Here is a 16,454-nt window from a genome sequence, read left to right on the forward strand (position 1 = left end):
TAGGGTAAAAGTGCTGCTCTGATTGAATAGCTGCTAATGCTCTAGAGTATTAATTGGAAAAAAAAGTTTGTTGGATGTTGTTGGCTTTAAAACCAGAGAACATTATTTAAAAATCTTTATTTTCATTGAAATAGAACCTGAAGGGTTTGTATATTTGTTTGTTTACTTGATTTTTTTTTTTTCTTAGAACTATTTTGATGGAAAACTTTCCCCTCAAGGGAAAATGCCTTGGATTGAATACAATCACAAGAAAGTATCTGGCACCGAGTTCATTATTGACTTTTTGGAAGAGAAGCTTGGAGTGAATTTAAATAAACACCTTGGTCCACATGAAAGAGCTGTTTCCAGAGCTGTGACAAAAATGGTGGAGGAGCACTTGTACTGGTAAGTTTGCAGGCAAAGCTGGCTGCGTTCCTGTGCTGTCAGATCTGCCCCTGAGCTGTACCTGGATGTGAGTGCTTATTTTCTCTTGCGGAAAACTTGGGTACCCAATTGTTAATTTCACAACTCACTTCATCCTAGAAAACCGCTGCTGCTTTCTGTGTACACTAGTATGAGCCAGGGGTAATTCCCCTGAGAATTTGTTATGCTGTGTAAGCAAGGTAAAGTCAGGCCCTTCGCCTGCAGCTTTGTAGAAAGAAGCAGCAGTGGGATATTCCTTCACCCTCTTCAGTGTGACCTCCATATAGAAACAGCCCTGTTAATAAAGAGCAGAAGATCAAGGTGACCGAATACGTCTGTGGTTTGGGGATGCAGGGGAACAAATCCAGTGTTCGTAGTGAATCTGGAATATTGTGTTCTTACAGTTACTGATCTTAATTATGTGTGTGCGATTACAGTACCAATTATTGCCTTCCCTTGTAACACAGGATACTCCTGTTAATATGTACTGTTGACAGTACTGCCAACTGATAGGACACAGTATTAGTCACAGTATCCTGAGAAGCAGAAGTATGTATATGGATGGAAAGGTGCTTTATGCATTTTACTGACACCTTTGAAAATAACACCTGTCAGTCCCTCGTTCTTTACATTTCAGTCCTTTTTAAGTTCCCTTTCCAGGCTGAATTCATAGAAGTATCAGGTGGACATGGCATCTGGGATGTTGCATTTGCTGCCTCAGCAGACACAAGGCTTTTTCCTAATACTTTACTTTCTAGTATGCATTTAAGCCCTAGCTATACTAGGTTTTGCATTTATATTGCACTTCTTTTCTTAGAAAAATGTGTGATTTTAAATTGAATTCATTTACCTGTTTTTTTTGTTCACCTTGTGATCATGGATGAGCAGCAACATGTGTACATACAGTTCTTGAAATAATTTTTAGTGACTCCTCAGAAGAAATTTAGGATTCAGTAGCCAAATTGAAGCGATTTGTTTTAGAAATGTAATCTCTGCTTTCCAAGAAGTGTGACCTTCACCAGTTATACCCATCTGCAGTGTCATAGCCTTAATAACCTGACACAAGCAGCCTGCAAATGTAACCTTTTTTGTTTAATTTTTACAACCTCAGTTACTATAGCTGCCAAAGGGCGGATGAAGCCTTTTAGTTCCCTAATACTTCAGCTCTCTGCCTTAGTGTCAGTTGTTTCGTGGCTCACAGATTTACCTGCTTTAAATGTATTATTATTGATGACAAGCTAATACTGCTGTTGTGTCTCCATTGCAAACTGTGCTTTGTTCTGTGAAGCTGTTGTCTGTCTGTCCAGGCTCCCTCAGAGCTGACTTGGCATTGCTGGACATGACACAGGGGAGTGTGGAGGACAGGTATTGCAAATTCAGGCACTGACCCAGGGAGGTGACATCCAAATGGGTGGACAGAGTTACATCAGGCAAGAACAGAGATGTGCATGCCTGGCTGTGCATCCCTGTTGCCTTTCCTGTCTAGTCACACAGTTGAGTTTTTCCAAGGCATATATTTTTACTGCAGTGTAGTAAGACATCCAGCTGCAAGTCTTACTTTATGTCCCTGCTGTGTGGCTGTAACAGAGGCTTGATGTGTTGGTGAGGTTACACCATGCAGGTTCCCTGTACTGGGAAAAGCCTGAGCCATGAGGCATTGCCATTGCACTGCTGTAATTCCTGGATAACAACTTTGACCATCTTATAGTTACACCAAAATAAACTCAGGCTTTCTCTGTGCAGGACCACATTTCTCCTTGACAGCACTGTATCTGGGATTGTGGGATCCCTTTCCATCAGTTCCTGAACCTTCCCACTTCCCACCAGAAGCTTAGGGTTTGTTCATTGTGTCCTTTAGTCCCACAGTGAAGAATTTGTAACACAGTGATGCCTGCCTCAGAATAAGGTTTATCAAGCCTCCAAAGCAGGGATATAAATGTGATTCGTACCATTTTATTGCCAGCAGCATGCAAAGTAACTTCATCATAAATAAGTAATACTGCATTACATTTATCGAACAAGGAAGCAAAGTACATCCTGTGGTGTGCTGTCTCTGGATGGAGCTAATCCTGGTGGGTGCTCAGCATTCCTCCAGAAATGTTTGACTTTTACTGAGGTAATTGCTCATCTTCACCAGTTGGTGCCCCTTATAGGTGTAAATGGACTTGAGAGCAGTATAGGGCTGTTCTGAATCTCAGCCTCTGGACACTGCTTCCATCCCAGACTGTGGCACCTGGCAGGGGTCATGCAGAAAAACAGTGAGTGAGTGTGCCTATTTTTGTGCTGGGATTAGAGCATGTCTCTGAGATGCACTAGACTGATTTGCAGCTGATGCTGGAACTCCTGCCCCTGAAGAATGCTTTAACCATTAGGTTTTTGCTATGTTTAAATTTACAAAAGAAAAAAAAGCCTGCTAACCTGAATGGGTGTTGGGCCAAGCCAGCAGGGAAGAAATGGAACAGTTTTGTGGCTCTCACCCCAGGTCCTGGATCCAGTACAGACCTCTCATCTGCTGTAGGCTTGCTCTGGGTCTTCTCCACTGCCTGCAGTGACCTGTGGGCCCTCAGAAACCAGGGGGGTAGCCACAGCCACCTTTAGAGATGCACTGAGTTTTTGGTGTATCTGCAGCATGTTCATGGGATGGAACCTCTGTGTAAGATGGGTGTGATCCTCACTTCCTTCTGGAACTGGCATGCTGGGCTTGATGACACTGCTGGGATTCAGGCCAGGCAGCAGTCACTGTGAGATGCCTTCTGTCACTTTAATCTCAGGAGAGGGATCTTAGGTCGGTGACACTAATGTGCTTAGCTAGACCGTAACTCCTTGAATATTCAGCTTAAGCAGACTATCCCATTAGCTTGGTTTACCTGTATTGTCAAACACAACTGTAGTGATAAGTATGTGTGTGTGTGTGCATATATATATATATATATATACACACATATCCATTAATATATATATTTGACTCATTTTTTTACCTGTAGAACATCATATATGACTTGAGTTCTTGAAGTACAGGAAAAGCATGGTATGAGAATACAAATGAATATGACTGTGGTCAGTATTCAGACCTGCCACGTGTTAAACATAAAATATGTTTATAATGTAAAAAATGTGTTTAAATACATCAAGCCAATTTTAAGTGCAGTGTCTCTGCTGCTTCTAACAATGATGAGACTTGAGTGCCATGGGTGGCGTAAAAGCCAGTTGCTCTGGGAAGTCGCACAGCAGGTGGAGTTCCTCCTGCTGATTGTGGAATGAATTTGTTATAATCCTTTTGTATATCAAGAAATTCTAGTTTGCACACATTCAGATAGGAAAAATAACCCCCAGTTCACATCCTTGTGAGTGCTTTCCCCTTGCTTTGGTGTTTAGACAGTTTTGGGATAATCAGGCAAGCTGCTGTTGATGAGTCACTTTCTTCATCTCCTCATCCTGATTTATGTATTGAGGCCAAAGCTGCTGTTACATTTAGACTTCGGATTTACTTCACCACCACAGCATTGCTCTTTAATGCGTTATTGTTTTATTTATACTCTAAGATTTGTACAGATGTACTGGCACAAATGGGAATGTTAATGTTTCCCAAAATATTCTATTCAGGCCAATATTTAAAATAATTATGACATCGCATAAATACTAACTGTAGAGTAAAACATGTAGTTACGGGGTGCTGAAGTAGATTTTGTAGACTACCCAATTTCTGGCATTTCCCAATCTTTTGTAATGTTGATAATACTCTACTGATGTATTCTGAGCAGAGGAGTGATGGGTAAAATTAAATGCTCAGAAGCATGTTTTGGTAGTAAACACAGATTAATGAACCTTTGAATAGAATTCTTTTAATGAAGTGCTTGTAAAGCCAGTTTTAAAAGTGTTTTTAAGTCTCTGTGAATCTCAGCCTACATTTTTCCTTGCTTTTGTGTACTTAGAACTATAAAATTTTAAAAGCAAGCTTTTCTATTTAGCTGTCTTCACTGCCCAAGTACATTTGAGATTTGGGACATCTGACAGTTCTACTCGTTCAAAGTCAGAATAAATAAGGTAAATAGGGGAAGAGGAGGGGCAGGCATGAACTTTTCTCTGTGATGACCAGTGACAGAACCTGAGGGAATGGCCCGAACTTGTGTCAGGGAATGTTTAGATTGGATATTAGAAAAAAGGTTCTTCACCTAGATGGTGGTTGGGCACTGGAACAGACTCCCCAGGGAAGTGATCAGAGCAACAACCCTGACAGAGTTCAAGAAGCGTTTGGACAATACTTTCAGGCACACAGTGACAAGCAAATGTCTTAAGATTTGTGCTTGACAGTTTAGCCTAAGCAGGATTACCTAAATCCTGTGCAGTTTTCTGTTGCTGTCCTGGTTGTTAAACACCTGATCTGGTTTTTGCCTCTTCCAGACCCAAAGATCTTCTCCCCCAGAGCGAGCAAGTGAGCTGTAGGGAAATGTATTTTTGCTTTAAAGTATGGGCTAATTAGCTTTGTGGGAAATCTTGGTGATTCTGTTTTAAGAAATTAAGACCATCTTGGACATAGCTGATCATTCAGGGTGCAGTGCCAGCTCAGTGGTGTGGTTGGAGTGAGCAATAATGGTGGCAAGTCCGTATGGCAAAGTTAGTCTTGTGCAACTGGGGTGACTTTTAAAAAATGCTGCTGTAAAGTGACCTGTCTTCTTTTTTCTATTTTGTTTTGGCTTCTTGTTGCCCTTTTCCAGGCCAGGTCTGTTGTCCTAAAGCAATTAAGTTGTGTTGCAGAGTTACTGGATGAAGCAGGTCAGGTCCATGCTGGGGTAGGAGGGTCTTTGCAGCATGACAGAGCAGTGCTTTCAGAGACCAAGTTTTTCTTTGCTTATTCAAGCAATGAGTAATAACTTACAGACTGGGAGAAGAGCTCACTGACAGAAGCCCTATGGAGAAAGACTTGGGCGTTCTGGTGCATGAAAAACTGGACAAGAGCCAAAAGTGTGAGGCAGCCAACCGCATACTGAGCTGCATCAGAAGAGGTCGAGAGAGGTGAATCTCTGTGTTCATCAGAGAGATGAACACCTACATCTGTGCAGGTGTTCTCTGTGTCCACCTGCATGGAGCTTTGAAGGCCTCGGCATAAGAAAGATGTGGACCTGTTCGAGAGGGTCCAGAGGAGGGCCACAAAGATGATCAGATTGCTGGAGCACCTGTCCTGTGAAGGCAGGCTGAGAGAGCTGAGTTGTTCAGCATGGAGAAGAGAAGGCTCAAGGGAGACCTCATTGCAGCCTTCCAGTACGTAAAGGGCACTTAGGGAAAAGAGAGAAACTGACTTTTACGTGGGCAGATAGTGATAGGACGAGGGGGAACAGTTTTTTAGATTAGATGTTAGGAAGAGACTGGTGAGGCACTGGAACATGTTCAATGACTTGAGTTGATCCACCCATTTTGAAGACGAGGATTGTGCAGAACACCCCCATTCAAAGGGAGGTATTGATGTGTAGGAAATGTCAGCGGGATGCTTTTGTCGTATTACTATAGTGCAAGAGGTTGTTGAGAAACCTGTTGAGGGTAAAGGCCATTAGAAGCATAGCAGATGCATTTTTGTTCTTCATCGTTTATGCATTTGCAGCATGCCTCACTGTTACTAACTTCACTGAAACCAGTTTGAGCAGAAGGCATTGAACTGCTGTGGACAATTTTTAATAGAGTTAAAATACTTTTCACCCATTTTGTTGGGAGCATTCTAAATTTGAGCACAAAGTGGGGTTGTTTTCAGCTATTATGGCAAAATACTCTCCTTTTGCCTCATGTTATTAGTAATTCAAGTAAAGAATCTGTGGAAATTTAAAGTATTAGAATATTTTCATGGTGGAAATGTAATTGTTGCCTAATAGTGCTGAATTCAGCGCTTACCATGACACATGGGAGTTTGATAAAATGTACATGATGAAAAAAAGTCACAGGAGTTCTTTAAGAGATACTGCCTTTTTGTTTTTCCTCCCCTTTCCTTTCTTGAATTTGGTGATCCATATCAGCACTAAGGAAATTATGTGGAGTTACAAATATGTACAATGATAAAACTGAAGTCATATTCCAAACTAAAGCAATGGAGCTCTGGTCATATTGGAAGTGGAAACATTTGATCATTAAGTCAGTATTTAATATAATTGTGTACATGAACTTGTATCTTTTGATATTTCAACTTTTCTGTCTAGCTTCACTGGTTTATCAGGCTCCATGAGCCTCTTTCCTTACAATCTCAAATATGTAAATCCACTTACAGTTTTTTTACAGTTTAGAAATCGCTACAAACCTAATAGAATATGGGTACCAACTCCCAGTGTTTCTGAGCCCCTGCAGATATCATATGTCTGTCATGTCTACTTTGAGATGTCTTTAGCCCTTTTTCCAACATCCTTTGAACTTGGTGACAAAAGTTGTATATATGGTCTTTTTGGTTTGTTTGTAATTTCAGGAGGTGCTGGATATTAAAAAAGTTAATGTTTCTTTTTTTTTCATAAGTTTCTGGATTCGCAGCAGCAACAAATTCAAGTTTTTGTTTGTCTATGATATTAGTAAAGGAAAAAATTCATGTAGGAAACAAAAATTTTACCTGATGAGACATGACACCAGCAGCAAATTTTTATAAAAAGACTTTTCAAAAGAATATTATTTGCCAGTCAGTAAAGTATGGGATACAGCAGAACTATTTAGAAATGTCTCTCTCATAAAATCAACATTTTGAAGTGAGGAAGATGTACAACAGAAAACCAACCCAATAACCTCTACCCCTACATTTTTTAAGTTTTATTTTTAAAAGATTGTGTCATCATCAGTTTCTGAGGAGAAGAGAGATCTTCTGAAAAATTACTGTTGGAGCAAAGTTAATGGTTGGCTAAATTTCAGAGTATAGAGAGTAAGGAGAACGAACAGGTTGGTGAGAAAGATTGATACCTTTGTGGGCTGTTTTGTTGTTATTGTTTTCCCCAGGTCTGTGCAGTCAGGCATCTTTAGCTAATAAATCCTTTCCGCACTGCATTTTGTTATGTGAGTTTAGCAGAATTCTGCAGCTTTTATTTTATATTTCAACACAAATCTTGTTCTCTGTTGAAGTGAGTCGTGATTTACTGAGAGAATAAGCACTGGGTAGTCTGTGTGAGTACTGCAAAGTCGGTTTGCTCTGCTGTCACTCCAAGTTGCCGCAGGGTCTGCTGTTCGCTACCTCTCTGTCAGGGCAGTGACTGCCCATCTTCCTGACCTTTGTGTGAGCCTTGGCAGGGTGGTGCTGGGCTGTCTGGGTATCACACTGCTGTAACTTATCTTTGCATCCTTTTAGGACTTTAGCTTACTGCCAGTGGGTGGAAAATCTTCATGAGACGCAAAAGATGGTTTCTCTTTTTGGCCCCTTCAGCGACTTGCTGAAGTGGATCTTCTGCCATCTGACCAAAGGAATCGTGAAGCGAGAAATGTACGGCCATGGCATCGGCCGCTTCTCGGAGGAGGAGATGTACACGCTGATGGAGAAGGACATGCGGACTCTGGCAGGCCTCCTGGGTAAGGTACAGCGAGTGGTGCGTGCTCTGTTCACAGCTCTGTCCACAGGGTGAAGCTGATCTCAAGTGCTTCCTGACAGCTTGGTCACATACCCAAATCATCTCATTTTGGCAGAAGGTAGAGGCTGCACTGCTGCTGTCATTCAGTGCCTGCCACCCTTGGCTCTGGCAGAGAAAGTGAATCTTTCCCCACTGTTTGCTGCCAGATTGTGTGTCTCGAGGCATAAGAGGATTTCTTCTCTGACCACCGAGAATGTGTGTCCAGAGGAGCAAAAGATGGCCTGCGGTTTTGAAAGAGCATATTGCAATATGAAATTAGGAAAATGAAGTGTTTAATTCTGCAAATGAAACCTCTTATCTATGACTTTTGGGGATGAGGTGTTTGTCTCATTTTTTATTTCATGGGACTTGTAGCTGTTTGCTAAATCATTACAAGGCTGGCATTTGAAAACCCTTTGCAGATGTTATTTTGATGAGCTGAACTTTGTTGTAGTTGATTGGGTTAGTAGCTTTATTCAAAGCTCCGTGTAGGCGGTGGTTCTGTATTGTCAAAATAGGTGAGTTTAAGCTTTTTGGTTATCATAATCTAGTACTATAATGCTAGTTTTAAGGTCACCTCACTCAGTTAGAATTACATGAACCTCATTGCTGTTGTGTGGCTCAGGCTGCAGTCTGCACTGGAGCTGTCTACACTGCACTTCCCGCCTTCTGGTCTGCTGAGAGCTAAGCATGTTGTGTCTCTGTGTAAAATTTAGATTTTGAGGAATTGGTTTGGGGCAGATTGCTGCTCCTCTCGAGCTTTTGTCTCTCTTGTGCAAGGAACCAAAAGAGATGGTATTTGTGTGGCCGCTTTGTTTCCTGTTATGATTCCTTTAAAGAGGTGGCTGAGTGCGGGACAGGAGGGAATGTGCTCCAGAGGGAGGTTGTACTGCAGGTGCTCTAAAGAGATAAGCGTGAAGTGGATGAAGGGAGCAAGGTGAGGAAAGCCCAGCAGAAGGAAGAAACTGAGTGATTGTTCAGAAAGGGGAAGAAGACATGGTTCTGAACTTCCAAGGTGTTCTGGAAAGGAAAATGTTTGCAGTGGACCTAGATGAAGCTACGTAGAGTTTTCTGTAACTTTGTTTTCTGAAACAAACCTGCCAAGTTGCTGGATTGGGAGCAAGGTGGAAAAAAGACAACGTGATGCATGGGCATAACGGTCAAGGATTGACTTTTCAGTAGTCAGTAGTTGTCAGTAGTCACATTTGTTGACTATTTTTCTGACAGTGCTTTCTCATGCTGCATTTTGTTCGTTAATAAAAATGGTTGTCTATTCTAGTGCCTCTTCAAAGAAAACATGTTTTTGGTGCTTAAGAGGTCCCTTTTATTTTAAGAGGAGGAAGGGAGGGAGCAGCTCGTTTTAGAAGAGGAGGTCTGATCATATCTGCTGCAGAGCTGTGGCCAGCTCAAGGTACCCTCCTCAGTGGGACTACTGTTGCTGTAGTTTTAAGATTGTCACTGTCTTCATTACGAAGAGGAATGGGGTTGGGGCAGGAGCTGAGGCAAGTTCAGCTCAGCAAAGCCCCATGGTCCTGGCTGGACAACGCTGGCAGGCAGCAGGGAGCAGCGGTGGATGTGTCTGTGCTAAAGTCTTCCCTGTCTGCCATGAGTAGACAGAGCCTTCAAGAGAAAACTAAAACATGTTCCCAAGTACCTGCGAAAGTTCTGATTTGCTTATTTGAAGTCTGCATCTTTCCATCTCTGGAGTCTATACTGACACTCAGATTTGTAAAATTTTGAGTTCAAAGAGATCATTTAACCGTCTAGACATACCTCTGTGAATCAGACTGCTTGACTGCTTTTTTGAGGCCAGTGCTAAGGATGGCTTTCTAAAAGACATCCAGTTTTAATTATGAGATTTCAGAAGGCGAAGGTGCCACCACTTTTGTTAGTAATTGGTTGTAGATGTTAGTCACTATCACAATCTGTTCAAAATCAGACTTTCTTCAAATGAGAGTTTGTCCAATTCCAGCCTGAAGGTGCACGCTTTTCCTAGCTCTTCCTTCATTTCTGGGTGGCTTAGGTCATCTCCCTGTGAAGGTAAATGCTATAGTCAATCTCTTGCTTTTGTTTTTGGTGGGGAAAAGCACTGGAAATCCTGAAGCACTTCTTCACTGTATTAAGTTTTTAATTGTATTATAGACATATGTTATCAGCAGAGGTTTTGTTCTCCTTCCAGATTGTTGTTGAGATGTTCCTGTGTACTTCAAAAAGTCTTGATGGGCGTTTGCTGTGTTCTTGTTATTTTATTGCATTACCAAATGAATATTGTACTTTTTTTTTTCATCTTCCCCTCTGACATGGATGTCAGATTAGTTGGTGTGCAGTTACGTGAGTCATTATATTTGCCTTTTTGATTATGGGTGAGTTCATCTGCTTTTATATAATTGCCTTGATTTTCATTAACATCAGTACGCTCATGTTTTCTCCTATCAGCTGTTTATGATTGGGTCTAGTAAATGTGGCCTCCAAGTGGTATCCTGGAATGGGTAGAGAAGTGAGATGAAGACTTCCAGACTGACTAGAGACTCCTCTGTTTCATGGGGGAAAGGAGAAGGTGGTCAGTCAGCTTACTGCCTGCACAATCTTTGTGAGATTCCCCTCCACATATACGTACCCAAGTGTTTTCCTAGAAGAGGAAGAAGTTGGGATTTTGGCTGTTAGAGGGCAATCTTAAGAGCTTAAAAAGGATGCCTATCATGCAGAACAGCTGCACATACCGAACTGTAGCTGTCAGTCATCAGGCACATCAGATTAATGCTCCCTATTCCATTCACATGGGAAAAAGAATATCTTTTAAATTTTAAGAGCTATTTCCAGGGAATGATCACTTGGCAGCTGCCAGGTCTTATGACACTCATTTTGACATTCCCAGTCACATCTTGGGTCCTTTTTTTCATTTTTTATTTCTGAGAATCATTTTTCTGTCTCCCTTGTACCCATTTCCCTGATAGACTTCTCCAGATCTTTTAGAAACATGGAAATTGAAACTAACCCTCCTGTGATGGATCAGTCTGCTACATTGGTATCACCTTGCTCTTTGTCCTGCAGACATTAAACCACAAATGTAATTTCCTTATATTGTAGCTGTTTCCTACTGCCTGGTAGTACTGTAAGAAAGTGTGGGAAATGAGCATATGAATTAGTGATATATAAAAATATACATTTTGGTAATTGTTTAAAGGAGGCAAGTGAGTGAGCAATGCCCATAAGTCTTTTGGTGCCCTTTCAGCTGTCCGCCTGCCTCAGGCTTTTTTTGGGAGATGGGGATTTTGAGCAGGGAATTGCAGGGCAGCAGCTTCCTGATCTGGATTTTGAAAAGCATTTGATGCTTTGTGAAGGGCAAGGGTGCTCAGAGCTGAAACACAGAGGTGGGTCTAACCTGAATGTGAGCCTCTAAAGTTAGTTGAAATGCCCTGTAGCAGTCTGCAAGGGCTGACCATGCTGCTGTTGGAAGGGTGCAGGTCTCTTGCTTGTGTCTCAAATCTGTTTCTTGCCAGTGTTTCTTGACCCAGTGAAGTAGCTGCTTTTGAATCCTCTGGTATATGCCTTTGTAAATAGTGGAGTGTGTGCTCTGAAATTCCCAGGCAGTACATCTTTGATCCAAGTCCCATGTGACCAGGTGATTTCATTTCTGTTGGATTAGCCAGAGGATGCAGAGAGGTGTTTGAGATGATCAGCACCGTGGCAGCCTTGATGTGACAGGCACTTTGTAATCTGACCTAAAAATAAACACAGAGATACCTGGTCTGGACAAAAGCTACACTGGAAGTTTTGAGAACAGCTTGGAACTGGTGGGAGAAAATGTGCATAGAGGCCATATCATGTGATGCAGTGTGACTTAAAACCAGATTTACAGTTTTATGAACCCACAGTTTTGTTTCTTCCTCTTGCTCTTTGTTTCCGGGCACCTCAGGGTGTGGCGTGTGTTGTGCCTGGTGAACCAGAGAGAGGTATGGTTCAGCTCTCACTCACTGCCTGCCTTAGTTGGGACAAGATGGAAATGACAGTATTACTTCCTCGCACAACATCACTGTGGATCGAATCTCAAGGCCCAGTTGTATGATGCTAAATTTCTAGTGTTGGCATATAACTATGCTTTAGGGACCAATTTTTGAGCTGTTTCTGAGTTCAATGAATGCTTAGGTGTCAGACAAATACTGAAAAGACACAACATTTACTCTGTACAGAGTTTTCAAACAATATATTGATGCAGTTGCAAAAGAGCTGGGGAGAGTTAATTCTGTGTTAAAATGACATTTGACAGGCAAGAGGAGGTTACTGCTACTGGTTATTCCTGAGCACTGGTTTGGCAGCATTCCCTATACTGTACGCTGGAATTTGATGGATTTTACTGCTGGACAGTTCCTCTAGACTCGCTCAATAACCCTAACATTTAATAACCTGCTGAATTACAGGCAGCTTACTATGGTCAGGGGAAGAATGTCCTGGGGAGATGGGATAACTGGATTTTGAGAATTCAATTACATACCACATTTCACAGAGTTTATAGCACTTTGGGCCAAGGCAGGAACAGTGCAACTAGTTAAATTGACCTCTGCAATACTGCCTGTTTCACCTGTGTGCTCTGTGTGTGGTCTTTGCTCTAGATCTCATTCCTGCGATGAGAAAACAAGTTTATGCTGGATGTTTTGTTGCAAACAGTGGCTTTGAAACGTGATTTTTCTTCCCTGTCTTAGTTAGTTATCCATCTGTTTGTGCTGTGGTGGCCATTTAGGGCCATCATGACATTGGGGTGCCCAGAGAGGTAAGCAGAATAGCTGTGTAGAGCAGGTACCTCCCTCTTCTGGACCAGACCAGTCCCAGAGGGCTGCTGTTTCACTTCTTGCATGTGTACCTGATGTGCCTCTATTTGATTTTTTACCTGCCAGGGGTTCAGTGGGGTGGAGGCACTGGTGGTGTGCGAGAGGACCTGTTCACTCCTGCTGATGGCTTTGTCCTCTTCCTGGCGATGCAGGTCATTTTTAAATAGTTGCTGCCAGTCTGACTGGTGCATTTGTTTCAGTCTGAACAAATAGGGAGAGTGGATATCTTTGGGTATGACTTCTCTTTTTTTGCCTGATCAGGTGAGTTAACCTGGGTATGCACGCACGAGAGATGCACGCAACACAATCAGCAAGTTCACGATTTTGAACCGTGGTTGAAGAGTTTTGGGTTTGCACCAAGGTGAAAATAGTGCTGTCAGGCACCTGCTGGCTGCAGAGCAGGTTTTAAATGCAGTAGAATTAGTACAGTGTGTGAGCGCTGCCAGCTGTGAGGAGTGGAGGAGGTTCCTTGGCCAGTGGTGGCTCTGTTATTGACCTGGTTATAGAAGCTGTGAGTGAGCATGGGGCAAGCTGCAGTTATGGATTTCACCCTAGCAGCGGCTTTGCAGTTATATTCAGTGTTGAATTCCTGTCTTTGAGGTAGTGAACCTTTTCACTTAATTGCTTTTAGTAAAAAAAAAGTAAAGACATAACCATGGAATTTTTTTTTTATTCTGGAAAAGTGACAACCAGTCAAAAAATGTTTTCTGTTGTATTTATAGGTGACAAGAAGTACATTATGGGATCAACTGTTTCCACTGTTGATGCCACTGTCTTTGGACATCTGGCACAGGCAATGTGGACACTACCAGGGACTCGACCAGAGAGACTAATCAAAGGTAAGAAAGCTTAAGATATCTCTGATGAAAAGCTCTTGGTGGCATTTTCCAGGTTTAAACTTGGAGCACCTTGGAAGGACATTTTGAAGACTGCAGTACTTCAGCTGCATCAGGGACTGTTCTTGCCTTTGATGTAGCATTTGTATCTTGTAATGTTGTTTTCTCTTAAAATTCATGTTTGTTTTCTCTTTAGTGTTAGAGACAGTAATTGTTTCTGTTCCTGTATTTGATCTTTTCCTTGTTTAACATGGCAAAGGCGTAAAGCCTCTGAGGAATGAATGCTGGATAAAGTATGAGAAGACAGAAGCAGAACGATGAGCCTAACTCTGCTGAACTGAGTAGTTTCCTTGACAGTAGAACTGCAAGTGCTGTGGTCCCACTGAAGTGACAGCCTTTTTCTGTTATTGAAGATGCAAGGAAAAAATCCAGCCTGACTTTGGAGTCACTGTGTTTTGGCATGAGTTGGAAACCAGCATACCCTTCCCCACCACAGAGGTTCTTTTTTTCTTGTGGAGTGGTGTAGATGTTAATGTGTCTTTACATCCCTTTTCAGAATAAAGTCACTCAGTGTGAAAAATGGGAAGAGCTAAGGAGGAAAAGAATGTGAAATAGGTGTAAAAGGAAAGAATCTGACCTGTAAATCTACTCTGTGCAAGAGAGCTCTGCTAAATTGACAGGACTCATAGATGTACTCTTTTCCTCAAATAATGAGCTCTTGAGATGGGGACATAAGTATTGGCTATGCAGTTCTTCCCCTTGCTGTCTGCGGAATCACGAATGAAATTCTGAAGGGCTCATGGTTTTCTAGAAGGAATACTGCATTTGTTGAATTAGTTTGTCTCTAACGAAAATAAATAGAAGGTAACAGATGGAAATACCCGAGCAGTATGGTTGATTCTTTGTACCCATCCACCTACTCATGTTATTGTGAGTACAGCTTTCACATACAGCTGCCCTTTAATATGCTATTATTTGTTTCTTCTTTGAATTCTTTAACGATTTATTCTGTAAGCATCCATGTATATATAAACATAAGGCATAAGGTACTAAGACTGGGAGCACTTAGGAGTGAACCAATGACCGTATGAAAACTTAAAAATGTGAATTTATGTTGCAGACAGCGCTGCCATCTGGTGGTGGAAACCCTAAATTCACTGCACATAATAAGTATATTGTGCATATATAGGATCAAATTCTGTCTTCAGGAGCTAGGTGCCTGCAATTAAACAAAAAAATTTTACTATGAAAACTTTACAATGTTAGTGTCTTGTCTTGATTGATTTCTTTAGAAGTTGAATTTGGGACATTTATTTTTCTGTTTGTGTGAACATACATATGTATTTATTCCTGTATAACATTTCTTGTTGTGTGTGGGTTAATAATATGAATTTTAAGCCAGACGAAAGTTACAAACAGAGCTGCTAAGAGGATTGATGGGATCTTGTAATTTTGAAAGCTCTTTGGAAAGACCCTGCACAATTTCTTTCCAAACACTGCTTATGTGTTTTTGCATCAGCGGGTGATTTTGAGCATTATTGACTGGATCTGTTTATTAAAATCTGTTGCACTGTGTTGCAGGTGAACTGATTAACCTTGCTATGTATTGTGAAAGAATAAGGAGGAAATTTTGGCCAGAATGGCACCACGATGACGATAACACTCTGTACGAATCCGAGGAAAGCAGTGAAGCAAGCAAGACTTACTCCCCTTTGCGGGACTTCAGTTTTTATTCAAGGACAGAAACATTTGATGAGGAAGGGAACAGTATTTCCCAAACCCCTGATACCGATTACACTGGACACTCCCTCTTTGATTCAGATGTGGACATGGATGAGTACAGAGATCATGAACAATGCAAGTGATATGTACAAGTGTCTCCCGTTGTGCACATAAGCTGTTTATTGGGGTCAGTCTGATTTGTTTTCTCTGTCAGGTCAGGAAGAGGTTTATACCTCTTTGGAAGAGACCACTGTGCTTGACTCAGCTGTCACGTGCTACTTGGACTATTTCAACTGTATTTCATTTTGTCTTAACTGTGCAGGTGGAACCAAGGTAAACACTTATATAAAACACACATGGGCAAACTAGAGGTATAGGGGACAACAGGACATTTCAATCTACATTTTTGTTCGTGTTCAAAAGCAGATCCCCCATCCAAGTGGGACGGACTTCTGGGAAGCGGAACATTTGTCACAACTGGCTTGTGTTAATATCTTATCTTTACAGGAGTGGGTTGAAGACAAATATGGAAGAGGTATGACTGGCACAGCTTTCTTCCATGGAAGAAAATGATTGATGCTTTAATGAAAAGGCCCTGGGGGTGCTGGTTAACTGCACCTCAGTATGAGCCAGTGGTGTGCCCAGGTGGATCAGATGTAATGGCATCCTGGCTTGTGTCAGCAATGGTGTGACCAACAGGACCAGGGCGGTGATCATCCCCCTGTACTCAGCACTGGTGAAGGTGCACCTCGAGTCTTGTGTTCAGTTCTGGGCCCCTCACTACAAGAAAGACACTGAAGCACTGGGGCGTGTCCAGAGAAAAGCAATGAAGCTGGTGAAGGGGCTGGAGCACAAGTCTTGTGAGGAATGGCTGAGGGAGCTGGGGTGTTTAGCCTGGAGAAAAGGAGGCTCAGGAAGAGACCTTATTGCTCCCTGCCTGAAAGGAGGTTGTGGCGAAGCAGAGATTGGTCTCTTCTGCCAAGTAGCAAGCAATAGGATAAGAGGAAATGGCCTCAAGTTGCAGCAGGGGAGTTTTAGATTGGATACTGGGAAAGACTTCATCACTGAAGGGGCTGTCAGGCATTGGAACAGGCTGCTCAGGGAAGCGA

General features: G+C 42.0%; 1 protein-coding gene across 1 annotated transcript in view; it reads left to right on the top strand.

Moving 5' to 3' along the window:
• The window catches only part of FAXC (failed axon connections homolog, metaxin like GST domain containing), a 22,771-nt gene extending 6,618 nt beyond the window's left edge, over positions 1 to 16,153 (top strand). Inside the window, exons 3-6 of the mRNA XM_027901957.1 lie at positions 188 to 384; positions 7,706 to 7,923; positions 13,510 to 13,626; positions 15,205 to 16,153. Coding sequence (XP_027757758.1) covers positions 188 to 384; positions 7,706 to 7,923; positions 13,510 to 13,626; positions 15,205 to 15,488 — 816 coding nt within the window. The 3' untranslated portion in view covers positions 15,489 to 16,153. The remainder of the gene's footprint in view (positions 1 to 187; positions 385 to 7,705; positions 7,924 to 13,509; positions 13,627 to 15,204) is intronic.
• The last annotated feature ends 301 nt before the right edge of the window (positions 16,154 to 16,454 follow it).

The sequence above is a fragment of the Empidonax traillii genome, unplaced genomic scaffold (genome assembly GCF_003031625.1).
Source record: "Empidonax traillii isolate 1590-97213 ecotype Southwest subspecies unplaced genomic scaffold, ASM303162v1 scaffold826:size277384, whole genome shotgun sequence".
Classification (NCBI taxonomy): Eukaryota; Metazoa; Chordata; class Aves; order Passeriformes; family Tyrannidae; genus Empidonax; species Empidonax traillii.